Genomic DNA, 15,928 nt, shown 5'->3' with positions numbered 1-15,928 from the left:
TCCATGCACCTCAGCCACTGGCACTGAGCGGAGCCAGCAACAGAGTGACCACACCATGGTGTCTGCCCCAGGCGCCAGGCTCTGCTGCCTGGAAGGAAGGGGGGAGGGTCTGGGAGGATAATACAATGCAGCTGGTCGGCACACTTTGGGAGGATCAGCATGTTCCTAGGGTTAGAGTTCATTATTCAAAAGCAGGGCTCTCACGGATTGGGGGCCATCTCCTTGGCAACCACATTACTTTGCTAGAGTGGTAGAAATCTATGGACAGGGCTGGCAAGATGGCTAATTGAGTAAAGGCGTCTGCTTCCAAGGCTGACAGCCGAAATTCAATTTCCAGGGTCCACACGGTAGCAGGAGGGAACCAACTCTCCACAAGTTGAACCTCTACATGTGAACCTTAGTACTTGTGTACCCACCCGCACACATATGTACACATGCAGAGGCACAGGGACACACACACGTACCCACGAATACAAATGCAATAAATTAAAACAATGTGCGGACAGACGAGCACAGTCCACCTGGCCTTACTGTCTCCTCCCCTCCCCCCTTCTCCTGGTCCACTAGCGTGACGATCCGGAGCTGGACGTCTGACACAGTGCTAACATGCTTGCTTGGGTCAGAGAGGGCAGGATGTTTGGAGAGACAAACAGTGCTGGAAGCAAATGGGACATGTGCCTGAGCCATATGGAGGCTGAGGGAAGAGCCAAAGGCCTGGGCCAGGCGGGGAGACAAAATGGAACGTGAGAAGTTTCCTCTATTGTCTTTGCGCATTGCCCGGAGCCTCACTGAACAGCCTCTAAATCACCACTTCCCAAAATTCTGCCTGATTAAAGGGAGCCGGTGCCCAGTGTATGAGTTTGCTTCAGGTTTCTTTGAAGACAGGAAGTGCATGGTCTTCCACGGTAAAGTTTGCTGAAAGTGGTACCTCGGGTCTCGTAGCTTTGGCTGAGCATTCTCGTGTGTCAGTTCTGAGGCCAGCTGCCCCTTGACTGCTGACTCAGAGCCACTCGACACCCTGCACCCTTCCTTACAGCAGGCCTGGACTTTTGCCTGCACCCACTGAGCTGTGGTTTTCCCTGATAGCTGAATCCCTGTGTGGTAAAGGGCCAGGCTGGTTGGGTTCAAGCCAGAGAGCTGAGGAGCCCCCGGGAAGGGGGTTGGGGGAACAGAGGAGAACAATTGTTTTGTCTTTCCTGCCTTGCTCCCCTCTCACCCCGACCCTGTTACCAGCCTACACCTGACACATTCCAGTGGGTACATCCAAGGTTTAGAACAATGCCTCGTGGTTGCCAGGAGCAACCCCTCCAAAGGCATATTTAGAATGGATCTGAGTCAGCGACATCATCATAAGCGTAGCTCGAATCTGTTCTAGTTCAGTTTTTGCAAGTTGTCATTAGAAACAAATGGTCTGACACACACACAACCGCCAGAGATCTCAAGGGCACTGTGATACTGTGGCACAGAACTTTGCAACGAAGCACAAAAAAATAAACTCTGTGTTTTGTTTCTTTGCCTTTCAACAAGCATAGTTTCCTACTGCCCACCAGTATCCTTCTCTGCCCAGAGAAGGATGGGCAAGGCAACTAGGCCTCTGCCTGGAGGATGAGCAAGGGGCTTAGCTCACCTTTCTTCCCCTTCACGAGCTCAGGATCCACCAATACAACACCATCTAAAACAACAGAGAGAAAACCAAGGGAGTGAGATTAGGAAATCAAGGCACCTGACTTTAGGACTTCTGGCGTCTTCTCTGTTTAGTTCGGAGGAGGGAGGCTGAGACAGGGTATCATGTAGCCCAGTCTAGCCTTGGGCTTGCTCTGTAGCTAAGGATGACCATAAACAAGTAATCCTCCTGCCTTCAGGCCTGATTCACCAACCAGCTTGCTTTTTATGGTTTTTAAGAATAATATTTGTTCTAGAGAGTGGAGAGATGGCTGGGCAGTTAACAGAACTAGCTGCTCCTGCACAGGGCCTGGGTTTGGGTTCCTAGCACCCATGTGGCAACCCACATCTGCCTGTAGCTCCAGTCTCAGGGGGTCCAACAGCCCTTCTGTCCTCTGATGACTCCTGCATGCATATGCACTGACATGCACTCAGGCGCACACACGTACACATAAAATAAGAATTGTCACTTTTAAGATGTGGTTCTGGGGATCACATTCTGGTCATCAGTCTTGGCAGCAAGGAACCTTACCCACTGAGGACAGTTTTATCCTCATCGCTTAAAACTCCCAATCTCCCCCCATACGCTTTTCGAACGGTTGCTCATGAAACGCTTAGCAAGCCAGAGAAAGCTTGCAGAGCTAGTGCGGAGGGCTCCAGCACCATTCATTCAGTCGCCTCTCGTGCTTAGAGTTAGACGAGGACATGGTAAGTACACAGTGGGTGTGCACAGTTCTGTCGTTTTATCATAGGTGTGAGCACCACAATCCAGACGTGGAATTGTTCTGGCATCGTAAAGGTCTCTTTGGGCTCTATTGCATTCCGTCTCTGCTCCCATTATCCTCAGCCCCTGGCAAGCACTGTCTGTGGATTTCTGTCATCTTGAGAATGTTATATAAGTGGAATTATGAAGTCTGCACTCCTTTGAGGATGTTCTTTTTACCCAGCATCCTCCTGCCTCAGCCTCCCAAGTGCTGGGATCACAGGCGAGTGCCAACAACTGGCTGCTTGTTCTTTTTTATGACTGAATAGTAGTCCACGGTATGGATATACCACAGTTTGTTTAATGTTCCTCATCTACTGAAGAGAGACTTTAGTCTTTTCAGTTTGGGGCTGCTCTGTGAACAACCACATCCAAGAAAGCTTTTGTGTGCAGTTCTCACTTCTCAATAAATACCCAGGGGTGCTATTATTGGCTCACAGGGAAAGGATAGACTTAGTTCTTAAAGAACCCGCCGAGCTGCTTTCCCAGTGGCTGCAGCAATGTACGCTCCCCACAGTGGTGCACGGGGACCCAGCTCTCGGCACTATTAGGATCACCAGCATGGCCACAGCCCATTCTTTTAACCTTCTTTTGCATTTGAAAAATTGAAACATATTGATTTGATTTGGGGGAAAACGTGTGGTAACAGTTTCTTTTTCTACATATAATTAGATTTCTGGGTGGTTCTGGAGATGTAAGAAGTAATTGATGCCGCACGCGCTTACCTAGTGGCACATCTGTCTTGATGGGGTAATGTGGAAACAGGCGTTTGAGGCATCGGCCGTATTGCATGCACACTCAGGAAGCAGAGAAATGGATCGTTTCCTTTAGTACTGAAGATGGAGCCCAGGGCCTTGAACTGGGCAAGCAGTGCTGAGCTACAAACCAACCTTTTAATTTTTTTTTTTTTTAATTTGAGGGGTCAGCAAAGTGGCTTAGTGGGTAAAGATGCTTACTGCACAATCCTGGCAACCTGAGTTCCATCCCCAGAACCACACAAAAGTGAGAGAACTGATTACACAAAATTTTCCTCTGATACACAAGTAAATAAATAAATGTAAAAACAAATCATTTCCGACTAACCAGTGGCCACTCACTGACATTTTAGTTTGTATTTATTTGATTAGATTATTATTTTATTTGTTTGTGATATTTTATTCGTTTGCTTGTTTGTTTTGAGACAGGGTTTCTCTATGTAGCCCTGGCTGTCCTGGAACTCATTCTGTAGACCAGGCTGGCCCCAAACTCAAGAGTTCTGCCTACCTTTGCCTCCCGAGTGCTGGGACTACAGGTGTGTGCCCCCAACTGACTGAGATTGATTTTTTTTAAAGGATTTGTTTTATTTGGTGTATATGGGTGTTTGCCTGCATGCATATATGTGCACCACCCACATACTGCACATAGCAACCAGAAGAGGGCATCAAATATCCTGGAGATGGACTAAGATGGTTGTGAGCTGCTGTGTGGGTGCTGGGAACTGAACTCTGGTCCTCTGTAAGAGCAGCCGGTGCTCTTTACTTCTGAGATGTCTCCATCTTTTTTGTTTGTTCATTTTTTGAGATAAGTTCTCTCTATGTAGCCCTGGCTGTCCAGAAATTCACTATGTAGACCAGGCTGGCTTTGAATTCATAGAGACCCATCAGACGCTGCCTCCTGAGTGCTGGGATTAAAGGCCTGGGCCACTGTCCCCTACTGGCATTTTTTTTTAAACCAAAATCTAGCAGTCTGATGACTGAGAGGAAAACCAACATTAAATTTTCCTCCAGACTCAACTTACCTACAGGCTCTACTTGGCTGACGTGATCTATATAGTCTCTCTTCCCCAGGTAGATGGTCACCTGCAGAAAGAACAAAGGCATTCACTCAGAGGCCAACAATCCCAGAGTCTTCCCAGTAGTGTTTTTATCTTCCTCTTACCCAGTGCTGGGAATCGAACCTGGGACCACATGCATGCAAGGCAAGCACTCTACCCTGTAGCCTTGGCCCTTTCCATTAGTCCTCAGAAGAGGGGTTGGTCAGTTCCACAGACACTCTGTGGGTGTCCTTCTCTCCCTGCTGTGGGTGAAGATGGTTCAAGTGCAGTGTCCTGTCTTCCATCCCTATGTGACTCCAGGGAACTCTTTCCATCTGTGTAGATGGTGGGAATTCTTCCCACTCTGTTCTTCCCTCCTCTTCTCAAGCCCAGGTCTGTAGGCAACCAGGTGAATCTGACACAATCAGCCTTCTGTTTCTAGTTATGCACTGAAAGGTCTTGTCTCTGTGTCCAGAGTCTTTCTAGACTAGGAAAGGAGTAGGAGTCCCAGAGAAGTGATTGACTGAGTCCACACAAGTAAACCCACAACCACGCCCTGAGGAAGGAGGGCATGGAGCAAATTGGTGGGGATGCCACCCATGTTCTCAGCAGCTAGTCTCCTCAGCTATTTGGTAGGTGAGCAGGGTCACTTCTTTGCCAGAGGATCACAAAAGCCTTGAGGTGAGGATCTAGAGCGGTGGGTCTCACCTTCCAGATGCTGCACCCCTTTAATATAGTTCCTCATGTCATGGTGACCCCCCTACCATAAAATCATTTTTGTTGCTACTTTATAGCTACAACCTTGTGATGGTTATGAATCATAATATAAATATCTGTGTTTTCCAATGGCCATAGGTGACCCCTGTGAGAGGGTTCTTCAACTTCAAGGGGGTCACAACCCACAGGTTGAGAAACACTTATCTAGAGTGTTCTATATACCAGCCTTCTCAGTATTTCCTACAGCCTTTGGTACAGAGAAGGATTCAGTCAGTGCTTGCGAAGGATGCCAATGAGCAAAAACACGCATCCCGGCTAGCCCTCTGCTTCTCTAGGCCTATCAAGTACACATTTTTACTTCACCAAACAACCTAAATGATTTTTGACATTAAATTGTATCTTATACTCAATCTTCCACAGGGAATCATTTCTCCCCAGGTGGGTCCGTTTGCATGACTGATGTTGAAGATGGTATCAGGCGAATGCTTCTACATCCCTGTCAATGGAGAGGAACCCAGGGGACACCTTGCAAATTTGTGCACAGCATTTCTTCAGGCCTCACGAGCCTTGGAAGTGTGGGAGCTGGGCATGGGGATGCAGGGACACACAGGAAAAAGTGCACTGCAGCAGGCATCAAGCTTCTCCCTCTAGGTCAGAGCTCTCACCTGAGGCTAACCCAGCTGACTTCCCCAGTGGACTTTCTGGCCCTCTGCTTTTTGTGCAGGATGGACCCAAAAGTAGAGGGAGAGGAGAGAGGGAACTGTTGTTTGTCCCTTGCTTGCCAGCCTGGCCTGGGGCTGGCACATCCGTCTAAGCATGTTCCTGGGAGGAGGTCCTGTTGGCTTCTGAGTTCTGATATCTGCTGGATACCCCAGGATAGCCCAGGAAAGCACCTGCCCCCAGTTCTACAGACCCAGTCCAGCCAAACTGAATGGGGCTAAGGTTCCCCAAGTGGTGGTAGACCATGAGTCTTACCCAGGGGCATAAACTCTCCTCCATCTACCTACCTCTGTTCTTGCAGGAACCCTAACGTGGCTACCTCCCAATTCATAGACGTGACTTTCTCTCCCTTCTATGGAATAGTATCCAGCTTCTTGAAGGTGGCCAACAGGATCGATCCTTACCTCTGGGCTCCAGGCCCCTCTTCCTCACCTTGGCCATGGCCATGACAGCTTTGCCATAGAACTCTCACAATTAAACCTCTCTGTTCCTAATGCAGGCAGCAAGGAAGGCCCTTCAGTGACACCTCTAGCTGAGGAAGCCCTCCTCACGCTTCAAGAGAACATTTTGGCACTACAGGTCCCCAGCATCCCAGCATGCTCTGGCTGCCCTTATGTTATTTTCAGCCAGAGTCTCTCACTCTGTTCTAGAACACCCTGTGTAGCCCAGGCTGACTTCAAACCTGGTGCCCCAGGAGCACTCAGGATCTGTGTCTCTCCTCCTCCCAGCACATATTCCACTTTCCTGGCTTCCAGGACTGTGGAGGCCTCCGCAGCACTGTGGGTCTCTGGAGACAAAACCAGGTTGCTACCTTGGTGTGAGGTAAGCGCTTAAAACAGGACAGGGTCTAATTATGTAGCCCTGGCTGTCCTGGAACTTGTCATGTAGGCCAGGCTGGCCTCAAACTCAGAGAGATTCACTTGCCTCTGCCTCCCGACTACAGGGATTAAAGGTGTGTGCTATCAAGCCTGACTGACAGAGAGGGAAAGGCTGCAGATCCAGTCCAGCTAGATGAGAGTAAGTTCCCCAGGGGTGGTAGGTACATCGTGAGTCTTAACCAGGAGCAAGCGACTCCAAACTCAACTGGGAGCAAGTGGGAAAAGGAGTGGGGAGGACAGGGACAGGTAGAAAAGGGTGAAACCGACAGATAGACTTCCGGCAACTCACCCATAGCTAAGCACACCTTCTTGGATAAACCACCCAGTCATGCACGTGTTCCACCATCAATCATGAGGTCGAATGCTAAGGGGAGGCTAGCCCTAATGGGTGATTCTCTTCCCCCCTTCTCTTCTCCCCACTCCCTGCCCGCATCTGTCTTTTACTTTAACATTGTTTTAAAGGATGTACTCATTTTAATTTAGTTGTGTATGATCATTTGCCTGCATGCATGTATGTGTGTATGTATGTTGTATGTATGTATGCATGTATACATATTATGTATATGCCTGGTGCCCACAAGTCAGAAGAGGGCATCTGATGCCCTGGAATTGGAGTTATGAATGGTGAGTTAGCACGTAGGTGCTGGGAACTGAATCCAGGACATCTAAAAAGGCGACAAATGCTCTTTAACTGTTGAACTATCCTTCTAGCAAGCCAGCCAGCCTGCATCCTTCCTTCAACAAGTGCTTTCTGTGTAGCTCTGGCTAGCCTTGAACTTGGGATCCTCATGAGTACTGGAATCAGAGATCTGTGCTGCCACTTCCAGCTCAAGGGGTGTTTTTTGATTGATCCAGTTCTGAGAACCTAATTCCTTTGGCTTGTGATCAGCATAGTGTAGGCAGGTAGCTCAGGCCCAAGCAGTAAGGATAGGAGGTAAGTCTCCCGGAGAGCTCCCGGGAAAGGTCTCCTGACATTTAAGAGCTCATTAGGGGTACTCATCTTGTCTGCATCCTGCCTCATGTTCCTGCCACCAGGCCCCATTATGTTAGACTGTATCCTCAAACCATGAACTGGAATGAGCTGGGGTGCTCACCACCAGGCTGAGGATCTCACAGAAAAGAGAGCCACAGAGAAATGGCTGCAGGCGCCAGGTACCCATGACTAGGGCACACAAGGGTTGCCACTGAAAACTCCCAGTACACAAAACAAGAATTGATGGATTCTCCTCCACTCGGACCCTTGCACCAGGAAAAAAACAAAAAACAAAAAACTAAATGGGGCTGGCAGCACACTGGAATTCTAGTTTCTCAGGAGGCTAAGGCTGGAGGAGTCCAAGTTCAAGGCCAGCCTGGGAAATTTAATGAGATTCTGACTCAAAATAGAAGTAAAATTAGAGCTGGGTATATAGTGGTGGGGTGCTGATATGTCTATGTCTATGTCTATGTCTATGTCTATGTCTATGTCTATGTCTATGTCTATGTCTATGTCTATATCTATATCTATATCCATCATCTTTCTCTCATATATATGGCCCTAAGTTTAATTCCCTAGTTACAGAGAAGAAAGAAGGGAGGAAAGGAGGGAGGAAAGAAGGAAATACATTTCTTGTTTCAAATAGTGTCTGTTTAAAGACCAGCTCCATTTCAAGGAGGCATGGCCATACACAATGAATGTCTGTTAGGTATTAGTGGGGAAGGGGTTGGGGTGGAGGAGTGGAGTGGGGAGTGAGGAATGGCAAGTGATCAGAGAAGTCAGCACAAAGTATAAAGGGGAGATAAGAAGGGCTGACAGACACTGTGGTAGGAAGACTTAGAGAATGAAAAGATGTAGAACCCCAAAGCTATAACCTTAAAGAATCCAAGAGCTTGAAGGAAATGATGACCCGTGCAGCCAACAGAGGAACGGGCAGGAGGAGGTACATGTGAAAAGCCTGATTCCTTTGTGAGGCCTCACAGGAAAACCTACGAAGCAGATCTACACTGTCCGTTAGGTATACAGCTAGATAGATATACCAGATACACCAGCCTTAGGGTATGTATGTATGTATGTATGTATGTATGTATGTATGTATGTATGTATGCTAGTATGGCCAGTGCTGTAACACGCAAGGTAGAATAATGAGGTTGGGGTGGGACAATGGGGCTGAGAGATGGAGGGTTGTGGGATCCTCAGTTTTCTCTCACTGACTGTCCGTGCCACGGATACAGGGCCTCCCTGGGCCTCATTGGTAGATGGCTGACCATGGTTATATTTAACAAATGTCTGCTTCCTAATCTTCTTACAATAATTTCCAAGGAGCCTCTCTTCTGTACCACTTACCGACTTGTCCCGGGAGACCTTCTTGAAGATGACATGGGATTTATTGGTCTTCACACAGGCTGCCATGTTGTATGTTCCTTGGGATGTATGTCCAAGGCCGAAAGGCTAAGAAAGTACAATGAACCCAAATACAAAGTTATGGACACTCTGGACATAAAGCCTACTTCTGTGACTTCCTCCCATGCTCCAATATCCATCCTTGATCAGTTCAAAGCTCTCTCTGATTGATTGCACTTTACTGTAGTGCACATCTAAAAAATAGTTAGTTTTTTTTTATGTGTATGTGTGCCACATGTGTCCAGTACCCGGTAGAGGCCAGAAGAGGGTGTTGGATCTCTTGAAGCTGGAGTTATAACCTGACCTGGGTGCTAGGAACCGAACTCATGTCTTTTGGAAGAACAGCAAGTACTTATAACTGCTGAGCCGTTTCTCCAGCTCCAGTGCACCCCTCCACCCAAATGGGGTCTCACTGGCTGGCCTGAAACTCACTATATAGACCTGACTGGCCTCAAACTCATAGAGATCTACCTAAGTCCGCCTCCCAAGTGCTGGGATCAAAGGAGTGTGTCATCATGACTGGCCCATTGTATATTTTGGTGTGTTTTTCTTGGTAAGCTTCAGACATCTCAGTAAACTTCACTAGGTAGATTCTAATGAAGTTTTGTCTTTTTTGATTAAGCGTTGGTGTCATGTACTTGTAAGGTTGCATCTAAAATGCTGTCATGCCAGGCGTGGTGACTCCTACCTATAATCTCGGCATTCAAACGGCAGAGTTAGGGTTGCAGAAAATTCGAGGCCAGCCTGGACTACAAAATGACTTCTAGGGCAGCCGGGGTTATTCAGTAAGATTCTGTCTCAGACAAAATCAAACAATTCTATCATGACTAGCTTCTGTCTTCCTTCCTCCTCCTCCTCCTCCTCTTCTTCTCCTCTTTCTCCTCCTGGCTCATTATATAGCCCAGGTTGGCCTCAAACTGGCAATCCTCCTGCCTAGTGCTGGGATTACAGATATGTACCACCACACCTGGCTTTTCTGTGCTTTGTGGTAAGCTCACAGAAAATATCCCTGAAATATGCCATATGACTGTTCCCCAAAATGCAGTTGTCAGGGGCATAGGAGAACCCCAGTTACACCAGGCAGGCCTTTCTTTCTACTCAGCACGTCTGTTTTCTCTCCTCAGTCTGGCAGATAGTCAAGGCCATCTCAGGATTTGGGATTGAATGTTCTCTGAGTTTCCTTTCCAAGCAAAATCCTGTGGTAGTCAGAGGTAGTGAACCCTAGCACACTGCCTTGCAGAAAAGCGTGTCTGTCTGTCTTTCTTGTTTCTTACTCCCACCCTGTGTCCACCCTGGTTTCTGAGAATGCTGATGCTTACTTACCTTGTAATTTGTCACCGAAGTCAGGAGAGTGTACCTGTGCTTTCAGATGGTGAGCAGCCAGCCCCGTGCGCTGAGGGAACTGGTAAAATCCTATCAGATAACCTCACAGGGCAAGGGTGAGGCCCCTGGCTGCCATGTGGGGGGAATTTGTAGGGATCTGTGGAGATGCCCAGCTCTGAGGTCTCAGTGTCTAAAAACCAAATCAGATTTGAGGAGCAGGGAGCTGATTGGATCAGTGAGATGGCAGATTGGCCATTTCAGCAGTTCTAAGCATTAACTGGAAGCTCCAATCTTCTCAGAGGGTCCCAAAGGTGCACGAGTATCCAGCTGGCCGGGGCAAGGTGTGGTGAGAGGAATAGCTAATTGAAAACTTTTTTCTTTTTTAAATCCTAAACCTCTTTAGGTTCTGGAAATAGATGGCTTATCCCTTCACGCTTCACCATCATCCGGAAGGGGGATGTTCGACTGACAGACCTGATTAATCTCAGTGGGCATTAGGGTATTAAATAAAGAAAAAGGTCAAGGAGAAAGGTCAATCTAGGGCTGGGCTGCACGTGTCCCTCACCTTCACCCTACACACCAAGAGTCCTGTTGGGCCCTTGGTATCTTCCCTGGTCTTTACACGTTCAGTCTGGGTCTCCACGCCAGCTGGGCTTCCCCGGGCAATAATAACTCCACCACCCAATGGGCATCTATCGCTACATCTCAGGCCCTTCTCTACACCCAGCACAGACCTTCTGAACCCTGACCTGTCAATTCTCCTGCTGTGGAGGTCCTGTCACTCTTCCATGGAGACAGGCATCTTGGAACCTATGTGAGCCTTCTACTCGGATCCTTCCAAGTTTGACTAAGTGCCATTGTCTCAGGGAAGTCCTCCCAGCCACAGGCCCAGGCCTGAGGCTCACCTGCCATTCATCCTTACTAGTGACTCTTGTTATTAGACTCTGGGCCTGTGAGGCAGAGTACCCACTACACCGTGCTGCCCTCACTTTGTGAGGAGTAATTCATGCTCCCAAACACACTCGGAAGGATTGTCTGGGATGCTATAGCTACTGACAGTGGGCATCACTCTAGAAATAAAACAGTAGCAACAAAAGGCTTATTGTGACACCTAGGGTGGGGGCATCAGCATCTGTCCCCAAATCTGGTGGATTTCCATCTAGTCTGGACAATGCCTGCCAGGTCCTGACCTTATTCCTCAGGACTCTGCCCATCAACCAACTGTTCCGTCTGCTGTCCTCTTTGCTTTCCGTAAACCTGCTGTTTTCTTTCCCACTTTTTGCTGCTGCTGCTGCTGCTGCTGCTGCTGCTCTCCTCTTCTTCCTCTCCCTCCTCCTCCTCCTCGGTTCCCAACACACAAAACCAAGAGTAATTGGGACTCTACACACTTAGCAAGTCAAGTCCTTGGACTGCAGCAGTAAGAGCTGATGGTTTAGGGAAGCATTCACCATGACGATGGATTTCGTGACAGTATTTTCACACGTCTGCCACTGTACTTCATTCTATTTCAATCCCTGCCCCCCATAAAGCCTCCTGTGTGCCCCCTTTATTTTATTTTTCCTAAAGTTGCCAAAGCTTTTAAGTCCCAAGGGGACACTTTTTATTTGAATTCATTACTTTGTGATAAGAGTCATGCTTTGGTTAGCTTACAACTCAAAGTCCTTCATCCTAGCCCCTTGAGTCAAAGCCTTTCCTTTCCTTTCCTTTCCTTTCCTTTCCTTTCCTTTCCTTTCCTTTCCTTTCCTTTCCTTTCCTTTCCTTTCCTTCCCCCTTCCCTTTCCTTTCCTTCCCCCCACTTCTTTCTTCCATTGAGTCAGAACTATGTCACTCTGGCTAGCCTATAAATTCCTATATAGTCCAGGCTGGCCTTGAACTCACAGAGTCTATTTGCTTCTGCCTCCTGGGTGCTGAAATTAAAGGTGTACACCACCACATTGGGAAAAACATTTTTTAAAAGATTTACTTTTAATTTTGTCATGTCTGTGAGTATTTTGTCTGCATGTATGTGCACGATGTTACTCCACAAACCGCAGCTGTATAATCCTAGCTTTTTAGGTTTGTTCTCCTGCCTCAGCCACCCTGAGCCCCCTCCCCGTACTGGGATTACAGGTGTGTGCCTCCAAACCTGACTAGATGCTGTAGCTGGGACACTGTGGGCCCTTGAGAGATTGCTCTTCTCCTAAAGAGAGACATTAAAAACTCTGACTTCCTAGTGCTCCAGACACAGAGACCACATTCCCAATTGCCTTCCTTCTTTGGGGTCTCTCATCTAACTCAGGCTGGCCTTGAACTCACGATCCTCCTGCTTTCCCTTGTGGAGTGCTAGAAGTAGAGGCTTACACCTTCATGTTTCCCTCAGACCCCCAACATCAAGGTTGTTATACTGAAGGCCCTGGTTTGGCATAATCACAGCTAGAGACCCCCATGCTCTCTAGATCATACCCACCCCCACTCTCTAAATCGTACATGGCCTGTCATTTCCATGGAAACAGCAGAAAGACTATTGCCATGGTTTCCCCTTACTCCCTGGTCAACCCTAGTGTTTCCCAGTGTGGTTCTGTGCGTCACGGCAAGCTCCCTCTTCTGGGGAGCCATAAGTGACGAATTTCATTCTGGTAGAGTTACCTCCTTAACCTTTAGCTTCATCATACCTGAATAATAGTGAAACTCTAGGACTATTCATTCGGTCCTAAGCTACCAAGGAACACGGTGATAGGGACAAGGTTCCTCTAGTACAAAGTGACATATGAATCATTGTGCCAACTTCATGTGAGGTGTTGCCTAGGATTAGCTCGAATCCAGGAAATCTTTAGATCCTGCTTCTGGCCAAGAAAGGGGATATGCTAAGAATTCAACCTCCTCCCGTAACGTGTGACCCCAGAAGAGATATTCAATTGGTTAAGTAAGGCACTGGATGATCACAAAACCTTTTGGATAAACTGGGAGAATGTGAAAATGGTTGGGATGAGATTTACCGGATAGAGGTGGTTCACAGCCCCCTGTAATTCATTTCAGGGGACCTGACACTTTCTTCTGAGCCCCACTAGTACCATGCACACATGTGTACACACATGCACACAAAACATTCACACCTATAAAAGAAAATTTAAAAAGAAAATTAAAAACTAAAGAAAAGATTAATTAAAATAGGGTATAGGCTAGGCATGGTGGCACACACTTTTAACTCCAGTGCCCACCCTGGAGGCAGAGGCAGGTGGATCTGAGGCAGCCTGGTCTACATAGTGAGTTCCAGGCCAGCCAGGGCTATAGAGTGAGGCTCTGTCTCAAAAACAAAACAAACAAAAAATGGGTTATAAATCCAGGAGACTAACTTCTCCCTTTGAAATATAAAAATAGGGGCTGGAGAGACTTGCAGAGGACCGGGTTTGGTTCCCAATACCCACAAGGTTGCTGACAGCCATCTACAACTCCAGTTCCAAGAGATCTGCTCCCCATTTTCTGACCTCTGCAGGCATGAGTCACACACATACATACTTTCAGGCAAAACATTCATATACATAACATTAAAAAAACTCTAAAATATTTTTTCCAAATCCAAAAAATAATGATTACAGGCATGAAGATATATATCTGTAATCAGAGGATTTCTGCAAGTTCAAAGCTAGTTTGGCCTACACAGTTTTGCCTACGCTAACTTCCCTGACATCCCCTGCACGCCCAACCCTGCACCCCCAAAGTTAGGGCCAGCAAGACAGTTCAGTGGTAGATACTTGCCACAAAAATCTAATGACATGAGTTCAATTCCTGGAACCCACACAGAAATTCGAGGAAAGAGAGCTGACTCCATAAAGTTGTCCTCTGGCCTCTACACAAGCTGTCACATGTGCACACCCATACATACGCATCATGTACACACAGGATAGCAACTAAAAGCTGAAAATATAAAAAGCAAAAATATTCACAAACTCAAAGAGAAGAAAAAAAAAAAAAGCCAGAGCTCTCTAATGCTCCTATTGAAAAGCCTCCTGTGACAACGGGCCTTAGCTCTGCCTGCAACCTATTTGCTCCTGGAATCCTCCATCCTCTCATTGACTCATGGATGCCAGGCCACAAGGGTGAAGATAAGCACATCGTCATCACTGAACTGCCACGACTGCGTGTGCATGCGCGTGTGGGAACTGAGGATCCAACTACTATGTGGAGGCATCGTTTTTAGCCCCTGGTCTGATGATTCTTCTCCTCTTGATTGAGAAATGAGAGACAGAAGAGCACTCTTGTTCCTAAAAGCCAAATGTCTTCCAGATACCAGACATGATTGTGAGGTTCCCCGCCTTTACAACACAGTCTTGAGAACCAGCGTGACTTGCCCACCCTCAGTGTAAGGTCTAGTGAGATCTAACACTTCTGTCAAGCCTTCCACAGACCTGGGCAAGGGCAGCTCTGCATGTGTGCATGTGTGCAGCTGCACATTACAGAACTGCACCGTGAAACTGCAGAGCCCAGGGAACCGCTGGGAGACATGCAGTAAACCCGCACCCACTTGGCAAGACCAGCAATGCTCGCCGTGTGTGCAACACTTAACCCTTAAGCATCTCAGCAGGCAGCGCCTGCGCACAGCACAGAAAAGCCTACTCTAGAATATAAGATAGAGTAGCAGTGCTCTGGGGAAGTCCTTTCTTTGCAAAATGGGTGACTCCAGGTTGGGCAGATGCCTCATGTTATCAATCCCAGCATTCTCAGTTCAAGAGCCTTAGGTTCAAGGACAGTGTGGGCTACATATGAGAAAAATAAAAATAAAAGGGGTGCTGGCTTGTTGCTCTGTCAGAGGACCTGAATTCAGTTCCCAGTACCCACAACTACCCGTTACTACAGACACAGACACACACACACACACACACACACACACACACACAGACACACACACACACACACACGAGAGAGAGAGAGAGAGAGAGAGCACTGTAACTACAGACAGACAGACACACACACACACACAGAGAGAGATATCAAGCACTGCAACTCCAGACACACACACACACACACACACACACACACACACACACGCACATGCACACAGAGAGAGAGAGAGCACCCTGTAACTACAGACAGACACACACACACAGACACACACACATGCACACACACAGACACACACACAGACACACACACACACACACACACACACACGCACATGCACACACACAGAGAGAGAGAGAGAGAGAGAGAGCACTGTAACTCCAGACACATAGACACACAGACACACATGCACGCGCACACACACACAGAGCACACTGTAACTCCAGACACATGCGCGCACACGCACACACACACACACACACACACACAGAGAGAGAGAGAGAGAGAGAGAGAGAGAGAGAGAGAGAGAGAAAGTTGAACGACCTGAATCTCTCTCCATTCCAGGAAGTCCCGATCACATAGGACTTTTCTCTGGAGTCGCCCACAGGGAGCAGCAGCTCCAAGCCCTGTGTTTCAACCCCAAACACTAAAGTTGGGGCTCATGGGGGAGGGGTGGTGCTATGGGTGTGTCAGCCGAAAGGCGTATGGATTTTGGGGTTAGCTTGTCATCTTAGAGACACACGGTGGAGCAAAGTAGGTGCTGTGCTAAAAAAACACAACTGCAAGTAAAAATGGCACGGCCTCTAGCAGAGCTTTACGGGCAAACACGGAGAGGTCTGAAGTAGCTGCCATTTCTGAAGAGTGTCAGGGGACAGGAG

At 47.8% G+C, this 15,928-nt stretch overlaps 1 protein-coding gene across 1 annotated transcript in view; it reads right to left on the bottom strand.

The window, feature by feature from the left end:
- Positions 1–8,929, bottom strand: part of Sag (S-antigen visual arrestin) — a 38,302-nt gene extending 29,373 nt beyond the window's left edge. Inside the window, exons 1-3 of the mRNA XM_032901571.1 lie at positions 8,853–8,929; positions 4,203–4,263; positions 1,628–1,672 (exon numbers count right to left, since the gene is read on the bottom strand). Of these exons, the coding sequence (XP_032757462.1) occupies positions 1,628–1,672; positions 4,203–4,263; positions 8,853–8,918 (172 nt within the window). The 5' untranslated portion in view covers positions 8,919–8,929. The remainder of the gene's footprint in view (positions 1–1,627; positions 1,673–4,202; positions 4,264–8,852) is intronic.
- Positions 8,930–15,928: the final 6,999 nt, after the last annotated feature.

Source organism: Rattus rattus, chromosome 4 (assembly GCF_011064425.1).
Source record: "Rattus rattus isolate New Zealand chromosome 4, Rrattus_CSIRO_v1, whole genome shotgun sequence".
Classification (NCBI taxonomy): domain Eukaryota; kingdom Metazoa; phylum Chordata; class Mammalia; order Rodentia; family Muridae; genus Rattus; species Rattus rattus.
This window is presented reverse-complemented; position numbering and strand designations above follow the sequence as displayed.